Source organism: Asparagus officinalis, chromosome 2 (assembly GCF_001876935.1).
Source record: "Asparagus officinalis chromosome 2, Aspof.V1, whole genome shotgun sequence".
Taxonomy (NCBI): domain Eukaryota; kingdom Viridiplantae; phylum Streptophyta; class Magnoliopsida; order Asparagales; family Asparagaceae; genus Asparagus; species Asparagus officinalis.
The window spans coordinates 63,378,237-63,387,612 of record NC_033795.1 but is presented as its reverse complement, the minus strand read 5'-3'; the positions used below and the strand labels follow the sequence as shown (position 1 = coordinate 63,387,612).

The 9,376-nt window shown below is 39.8% G+C and overlaps 2 protein-coding genes across 2 annotated transcripts; both read left to right on the top strand.

Annotated features, from left to right (window-relative positions):
• On the top strand, window positions 2,311–3,297 carry LOC109831251 (glutathione S-transferase T2-like). Its single transcript, XM_020398585.1, has one exon. It carries the CDS (start codon window positions 2,311–2,313, stop codon window positions 3,295–3,297), a length of 987 nt encoding a protein of 328 aa, XP_020254174.1.
• On the top strand, window positions 3,623–5,109 carry LOC109829569. The gene is given in 3 exon segments (XM_020396642.1): window positions 3,623–4,051; window positions 4,054–4,375; window positions 4,475–5,109. Coding segments are annotated over 3 exon segments (1,221 nt in total). The 5' UTR covers window positions 3,623–3,753; the 3' UTR covers window positions 5,076–5,109.

Genomic DNA, 9,376 nt, shown 5'->3' with positions numbered 1-9,376 from the left:
GTATTTGCTAGTTCATAAAAAAAGGTGGATGAGTTGAGCAGCGTCTCGAATTGAGAGAATATTGGGTTTGACGCTCGAGGCGGTGGTGGAGTTGGGAGTGTTTTGCTGGCAACAACAGGTCAAGGAGATGTCGGTGAAGTGGTGTTTACCGATCGCGCTAAAAGGAGGGAAAGGGTCGGTGTCCGTGTAGGGCTTGGCACTCGCGACAGCAAGGGAGAGGAGTTGGAGTCGAGTCTGATTTGTTGAGTGCTTCTTGCGAGGGCGGAGGAGATGGGAAGGAGCTAGAATCAAATTTGTTGTTTGCTGCGACCAAGAATGAAGGTGAGTTTTCTGTATTTTTCCTCCATCTTCCTCCAAATCCGGAGGGAGGAAATAATTACTCCAACTCCACACATTTTGTTATTTTCCCCAGTATATACCCCTCTTGATCAATGCAGTGCATTTACTTGATCAATATCTTAATAAAAATGATCCATCCAACAGCTATTAGGTTGGGTAGACAAAGGCTTCTATCCATCTATTTAAGTGGATAGTAGCTCCTCTCTCTCTCTCTCTCTCTCGATCTCTCGACACACACACATGAATATTTGTATGAGTATCCGATTTAGCAGATATGAATATGAATATAAGTTTTCCTCATATCTGTATTGATGATTAGTCGATACAAATAAGCATCATATCATAGCCGAATCTGAACCATTTGCACGCTTATCCACACAAAGGATTCATCCTCTGATCTTTTGAGTATAATGAAAACTTTTTCTTTCTTTTGAACAGAGGAATGTGCACACAAGTTTTCAGGAGAAAAATAGATGTAGTCTTTTATCGTAAAACAGATGACTGCGGATAGACACATTGTACTATCCCCAGTTGCTAATTGCAGGTAGACTCCCTATGGTTTTCTTGTTTCAAATAAACCCATGAGTAAATTTTTTTACTCTCTTAAAAAAGAATATAATGAAATAGAACAACAACAGAATTAGAGGGCACCGGCCGCAGAATGATGGTAAAAAAATTGCACTCAGGGGATCCATCAACAACAACAGAACTAGAGAGCACCATCCGCAGTTGGGCATCATATAAGGGGTCTGTTCTCAATTAACCTCAAAAAGACTCGCGCCGTATAGATATCTAATCATGTTAAAATGATTTTCACAAATTCTGAACACAGGTAATTGTCAGCTGATTCTGTATTGGGTGTGCTTCGCAATATAACCCATCTATGATGAGTCATGACGCATCGATCCGAACCCTTTGAAGTCGAACAGTAAAATGAAACTACACATTTTGGAGGAAATAGAATAGATAACCTAGCATGGATCACACGGGTCCGCCTCCCAAGACCCAATAGTCATACATCATATGTATATTTGTCAATAGAATTCTTTTGACTCATTTGTTGAATAAAAATTCTATTTCTAGTTTCTAATTCTCGAAGGATTCTATTTGGGAAAAAAACTCCTAGAAAGTTTGGACAAAAAAAACCCTCGAAAGGTTGTAAAAACCCTCCAAAAAGTTTGCAAAAAAATGCTCAAAAAATTTGCGAAAAGCCCCCAAAAAATTTGCAAAAAACCCCCTAAAAAATTATAAAAAAACACCCAAATGTATAATATACATAACTACTATAGTTAAATGAGCAAATAGGTGGCCCGTTTATTAAATGGGCTAGCAAAAATCCGCCCATTTAAAAGATGTTAAATGAGCAAATGGGCAAAACATGCCTACCCGCCCAATTATAACCCGCTCATTTAATATCCAAACCCACCCATTTAACAACTCTACCTTAGACCATATGCAGCAGGGGGTTTTCCGTGGGATTTATGAAGGCAGCAGGGGTTTTTTGTGGGGGTGAAATAAATGAGATTGGCCAAAGGGTGAAAAATTCACCCCGGACTTTTCTGACAAGCCCACGCGCGCGCGTTGATGGACAGCGGACACGTGGCGAATTTTAATAGGGAGAGCTTTTTTTTCCTCCTTATTTTTATTTGATATTTTTTGAGATAAATACAATGAATTAATTTATAATTTTTATACCATTAATTTTTATTTTTCAAACTCTATAAATAGAGACTAACTTTGTGTCATTTGGACACAAAAAAAAATCTGAGTTTCTACACCCTATTCTTCTTCTTTCTACAATTTGAAGCTAGTTTCTTCATGGATCCTTCACAAAACTATCCTAATTTTTCCTACAACTACAACTTTCCTAACCAACCTCAAAATACCCTCCCTCAACCACAACATCCAAATATACAACGCCCCGAAAATACTCAAAATACGGGGATGCAGCCCAATTTTCAAATGTCGTACATGATGCAACCAAAATTCGGCATGCAATATCCTTATCTCCCTTACGGTTATCCTCTAGTTCCGGGAAGCAGCTATGTTCCCTCCCATATGAATTGTCCTAACACGGAGTCGAGTGAGCCAGCGACACCCCGGTTTAGTAGCGGATCTACAGATATCTCAGAATTATCCACCCAAATGTCTTTGGAAAATGTTGGTGGGGATACTCCTCACAGTTTTCTCCCTCCAACCCAACAATCAGCAAAGAGATCAAGTTATGAAACTTGGACCACCGAAGACAACATACTTTTACTAACTGGTTATTTTCACGTTAGTAATGATAGTGAGTTGGGGAACAACCAAAAGGGTGAAACTTTCTGGGGTAAAATTACACAGTACGTGAATGAGAACGCCAAAAGTGGAAAGGAGAGGATTGTGTCTCGGTGCCATAGTCATTTCAAAGACATCAACAGAAAGATATCCAGTTTCATTGGCTGCTACAGTACTGCATGTAGGGAGAAGCGTAGCGGTTGGTCCGATGAAAACTACATATCCAAGGCAAGAGAGTTGTACTTTGAGAAAATGGGTACGACGTTTAATTTGGTGGATGAGTGGAAGGTGGTTCGTAATCAACCCAAATATATGACAGGAGGAAATGCATCCGGTAGTAGTGGCTCTAAAAGAAAGAGTAGTGGTGAGGATGTTGAATCATCAACTCCTACCCTTGTACGTCCAGAGGGTAGGGACGTGGCAAAGAAGAAAGCTAGAGCTTCCTCTAGTAAAACATCTGTGTCAAGGAAATCAAAGGGGGCAATTGAGGAGGAGTTATCTAAGCTAGTTAGTGCTCATGAAAAATTTGAAGAGAAAAGATCAAGTACTGCTTCAGCTATGAATAACCTGGCTCATTCCAAGAATATTGAGATGTGGCTATTCTTGAAAAACAAACCAGATCGTGACGATGAAGATGAAGAAGCTTATAATATGTTGAGGAAGAACCTGTTTGGAAAATAAGACCTTCTCAAGAAGTTATGATTGTGTGTTTTCTTTCTGATGTTTTTGTGTGCCGTTTGTTTAATTTTGGAGTTGTGTAGGTGCCTATGTTTGTTGAATGTATTAATAAAAGTGTTGTTTATGTTTAAATAAAATTGTTGTTTATGTTTCAATAAAGCTGATTGATATTGACTTCTCACCGCATAATAGTACAAAAGATACAATTACTACTCACTGCAAAAACAAACAAATGTTGAATTGACCTTTCACTGCAAAAAATACAAAGGATGAAATGACTACACCTACATAATAATACAAAATATGAATTGACAACTCTCTGCACATGCATGCCCTATGACACATGTCTCTGCAATTGCATGTGAATTCAATTATTTGAACAACTACCCTTCATTATATAAACTGATCAGATGCACATCATAAGTATACCTATCAACATTTCAAAAATCATAGCATCCAATGGATCCTTTCCTAAATGAGTTTAGTCTAGAAGAGTTCCAACAACAATGGGAAATAGAAGAAAAAATACTTGATAGGCAGCGAGAACTTCTTGAAGAATTGCAAAGGAGAAGCGAACAACCACGTAAGAGGAAATCCATACATAGAGATCATCATGCAGCGCATGAGAGACTCATGGCCGACTACTTTGCCGAGTCATGCACTTACACTGACGCCCAGTTCCGACGCAGGTATCTAATGAAAAGGCCTCTCTTTCTACGAATTGTGGACTCTATATCAAATTACGACGATTACTTCACAAACGGCGCAATAATGCGGGTAAGCTTGGGTTAACGCCTATCCAGAAGTGTACGGCTTCCATACGCATGCTCGCATATGGAGTCGCAGCCGATGCTTGTGATGAGTACGTCAAGATAGGAGAATCCACTGCTATCGAGTGTACTCGCAAGTTTTGCGAAGGGGTAATAGCATTGTTTCAAGATGAATACTTACGACGACCAAATGTGGAAGACTTGCAGAGGGTTCTCCAAGTTGGACAGGAACGTGGATTCCCAGGGATGATTGGAAGTATTGATTGCATGCACTGGCAGTGGAAAAATTGTCCTAAGGCTTGGCAAGGGCAGTTTACTAGTGGACACAAGGGGACGGCAACAGTTATCCTCGAGGCAGTTGCGTCATATAATTTGTGGATATGACATGCTTTTTCAGGGCTTCCTGGTAGTTTGAATGACATAAATGTACTAGATAGGTCACCGGTTTTTGACGACATTGAGTCTGGTGAAGCTCCACGGGTAAACTTCACCGTGAATGGGCGGGAGTACAATCTTGCATACTATCTTGCCGACGGAATCTACCCTAAGTGGCCTGTCTTCGTGCAGTCAATTCAAATGCCCCAAGGCAACAAACATCAAAATTTTGCCAAACAACAGGAATCATGCAGGAAGGACGTGGAACGCGCATTCGGGGTACTCCAAGCACGCTTCGCTATTGTCCGCCAACCAGCTAGAATGTGGGATCTTGATGTCTTAGGAAAAATAATGAGGGCGTGCATTATTTTACATAACATGATAGTAGAGGATGAACGAGATACGTATTCGCGAAACTGGGAAAATATCGACTTTGAACCGTCGAACAATGCTAGCTCTAGCGCCTCTTTTAATGTTCAAACAGACGTGTTGCCGGAGTTTCAAGTCCATGTTCAACACCGATCTGAGGCAGATAATCAGACTAGAGCGGAACTACGAGATAAGACCCAACATATTCAGCTGAAGAAGGATCTCATCGAGCACATTTGGCAGAAGTTTGGGACAACCTCCGATTAGATTTACCAATTTAGTGTGTGTTTTCTGGCCTGTTTTCAATAATTTAGGTGTGTTTGGTTTTTCGTATGCTTAATAAAACCGTGTGTTATTTTATGTTAATTTAAAAATATTATTGAAAATTAAATTAATAATATATATTTTAATATTATATATTATTTATTGAATTATTAATAAATTATAATTATAAATATATGAGTTATATTAATAATAATAATAATAAAATAGTAATATATATGAAATAGGAAAAAGAATGAATAAATATGGTGGGGTATATGGTGAAGTGATGTAGTTTATGGTGGGTCCCAAATAAAGTAAAAAACTTTCTGAAAAATCTCCTGCTGTAGAGTTGATAGGAAAATGAAGATTATTGAATTAAATAAAGTGATGTGGCAGAAGAGAAGGAGGTGAAATTTCACCTCCTGCTGGAGATGGTCTTATAGTTTTTCCTTTGTATGCTGTTGCATTTTTCTTAATATATTATCTTGATAGTACAATTTTCTTAATATATTACCTTGATGGTGACCCTTTATCTTGGATATTATATGCATTCTCTTTCTCGTTGTTTACCCATTCTTGGTCAAAATTTTGCAACTGGATACTTCTGTTAATTCCTTGATTAGCTTATAAATTTAATAGCTTTATATATCATCTCATTCTTTTGGTATCTGTATGCTAGTTGCTTTTTCTTTAATCATATGTTAGTATCCTTTGTTTCATCTCATATATAAATTGCTTTTGCTATCTGATTATCATTCTTTGTCGAGCTGTGCTTTATTTATTTTTCTCGGGAACTTTTTAAAAAAAAAGTTTTTAATTAGTTTGTTTTTTGTCAAAAGGTCCCTTTTTTCAACCTTGCTACCTGTTTATTTTACCTTTTGTGTATGTAGAAGTCATACTATGTTTTCTTAGTATTGTGTTTGTCAATGTTCTGTTTTTTATCACATTAACAAAATATCATTATTATGACTTGCATGTTCCTTATATCTCTTATATATAGTTGAATAGTCCCTTATCTTATTATTTCTGATTTATCAATTTTTATTTGTATCAGAATATGGCTAGCAAATTGGTTGTTTCTGAGCTTTCGAAGATTGAAAGATTCAACAGGGCAAACTATGACATGTGACACTGGAAAATTAAGTACGACTTGATTCATGACAATGTAGATAGTGTCCTTGAGACTACTGCTCCGATTCTGAACGAATATACTATAGAAATTTAGAAAAAAAGAATTTGAGCAGCGACATCTTGAGGACAAAAAGGCAAAAAGCATAATGTTGATGTTCATGGAAGAGGATCATATAAAGGTTTTTGAAATTGTTGATGTACTAGTGATCACACTGTCAATTGTATCCGTGGTTGGATGGGGTTGTTGAGTATTGATGAGGGGCCGATGTCTTCCCTGACTTTATGTCTGGTTCTTTGAGCGGAGTTGATGAATCTGCACAAGTAAAAACTCGTGAGAGGGCGGAGCTTGGTTCCCTCATGGTTCCTTCGACGATCAAGTTAGCTGATAAACTTGAGTGGGGAAATATAAAGAATTGTGAGAGTTCTTGTGTGTGCAATATAATTTACAGATCTTTCTGAAGAGAAGAGAGCCAGAGAGAGCTTTCTGTTAGAACAATACCTCTTATTAATACCAGGGGTATAAGAGTAGATTGGTCACTTCGGCCAACTACAGGATGGCGGTGGTGAAGTGTGGGCTGGCGGTTGAGTCAACACCTACTTTACAGGTGTCAGCTGGCGACTGGATGAGCGATCAGCTCAGCATTAAATAGGAAGTGATTGGTGGCATGGCGGTGCCTGCGCGGTTCGATGAGTCATGAAGGCAATCGAGACTAGAGGCATGATGCGCCTGTCATGCATTAAATAGGAGAGTCTCGAGGCAGAAATTATCCTTTAACTTTGCCGAGAAGTAAAGCCTTTCGAGTTAACATGAGGGAATGTCGACTTGACAAGTTGGCTGAGTTGTCGTCCCTACTGGTTCTTGGACGCCAACTTAATTGTGGCATATGCAGTACACTTGTCCGTTGCTGGGCTGAGTTGCACTTTGGCGAATGGGAACACCATAACAGAAATTTATAAGACCGCACACGAAATGTGGATGGCTATCAAGGATAAGTATGACACCACGTCTGAGGTGAACATACAATTATTATTGCATAGGTATAATACGTACCAGATGAAAGAAGGTGATAGCGTCATGGAGCACGTCAATAAGATGATAGTCATGAAAAAAGATTTGGCATATGCAAGTTCTAAAATTCCTGAAAAGATGCAGGTGTCATCTATTCAGGTGGAAACTATTTTGAATAGTTTACCACCTTCATTGGATATGGCTACCACTACTCTGAAATTGAATGGGGTCATCAAAAGGATCTCGGACTTACTGCTCAGTTAGCAATGTAACAAGACATTCTAGCCAGTAAGAAGGGCATGAATGTGAACCTTGTGCTAGTTGAAGAATCAAATGCTGTGCAACATAAGAATTCACATTGGACGCAAAAGAATCACTAGATGAGACCCTTATGTCTTGTCATACTTGTGGAAAGTTTGTTCACTTCAAGGCAAACTGGTCACAAGAGAAAAATAAGGGTGATAAAAAACACCCAGAAAAGACAGAATCTAGCAAGAGGGAATTTATCTATGTAGTTGAGTGCAATGCTGTAACAACTGACATAGATGGTTGGTGGGTTGACTCGGGTGCCACTCGACACATTGCAAAGACTAAGGAGAGATTGGTTCACTTTAAAATGCTGAAAAAGGGAACATCGCATTCACATGGGGAACGATATGTAAAACCCCAAAAATTTGAAAAATAATTTTAAACGATAATAAATGAGTTTTATTATGGTAGGTTGTTAGGAATTCGAAATAATCAATCGAACCCTTGCCCTTTCGGATCTTGTGTTGAAAGTAGGAAAGTAGGAAAAATCACCACAAATAAAGATCTGACCTTGCAAAATAGTAAAGGAGACGAACACACAGATTTAACGAGGTTCGACAACGTGCCTACGTCCTCGGGAGCCACACCACACAATTTTTTTATTAATTGAAGAAGAAATACAAGCTCTCAAACTAGGGTTTAATCTCTCTGAGATTCTCTCTCTTTCTGCAGTCAAAAACTCTCTTTTTTGTGTTATTACAAACCCTAAAAATCGTTTAAGGTTTACATAGAGTCCTAGTAGAAACAGAATCCAAAACAGTTTAGGAAACTGGCTGGCTGCGTCACGGTCGACCACCATGATTGACCGCACAAGTCTCGCGGTCGACCGCGGCGGTCAACCGAACCAAAACCCGAGACCAAAACCAATTACAGAGATTTGTACGGACCGGACCGCCGCGGTCGATCGCCTTCGGATCCAGCTCCTCTTGAGCCCCTGTGCCTGTTCGCGGTCGACCGCAGAAGATTCGCGGTCGACCGTGGATCTGTCTGCCTGTTTTCTTCGTCGTTTTGATTTCAGCTCTCGTCTCGACTTTGGGTCTACACTTTAGACTAACAATCTCCCACTTGGAGACCAAAGTGCCTACAGTGAGTTCACCCGAACTCTCCCCTTCTTCGCATGTATCTTCCCCCCCTCCTCGGAAAAATTCTTTTTCAATCAACAATATCCCGACGATCTCGTCGATCCTCGTAGTGTGGCTCCGCCATCGTCTTCTACTCGTGAAGGCCAACTGAAGTTGTGCACAACTCCAGTTTCTCAAGGGTGACTGCCTTCGTCAACATGTCCGTCGGATTTTGACTCCCCAAAATCTTCATCAAATGTAACTTTCCGTCTTAAACTAGCGAGCGTATAAAATGGTATTTTACGTCGATATGCTTCGTTTTGGCATGATATACTGGATTCTTGGCAAGATGTATAGCGCTCTGGCTGTCACAATAAAGAACTCCTCTCCCTTGCTTCAAATCCAACTCTTCCAAGCACTCGTTCAACCAAATCATCTCTTTGCTTGCTTCGGTCACCGCGACATACTCAGCCTCGATTGTAGATAAAGTCACAATCTTCTACAGACGTGAGACCCAGCTCACTACTGTCGACGCTAAGGTATAAACATACACTGTGGTGCTTCGCCTCGTATCATGATCACCGGCGAAGTCCGCATCCACGTATCCCTACAGCACCAACTCCTTCCTCCTGAAACATAGTAGTTTATTTGTTGTTCCCCTCAAGTACCGCAATATCCACTTCACGGCCTCCTAATGCTGCTTCTCTGGATTGCTAGCAAACCTGCTCACAACTCCTACTGCATGGGCGATGTCCGATCTCGTGCAAACCATCGCGTACATGAGACTCCCAATG

Excerpts from the sequence above, each read along its gene's own strand:
- LOC109831251 (XM_020398585.1), top strand. The coding sequence starts at position 2,311 with ATGATGCAACCAAAATTCGGCATGCAATATCCTTATCTCCCTTACGGT.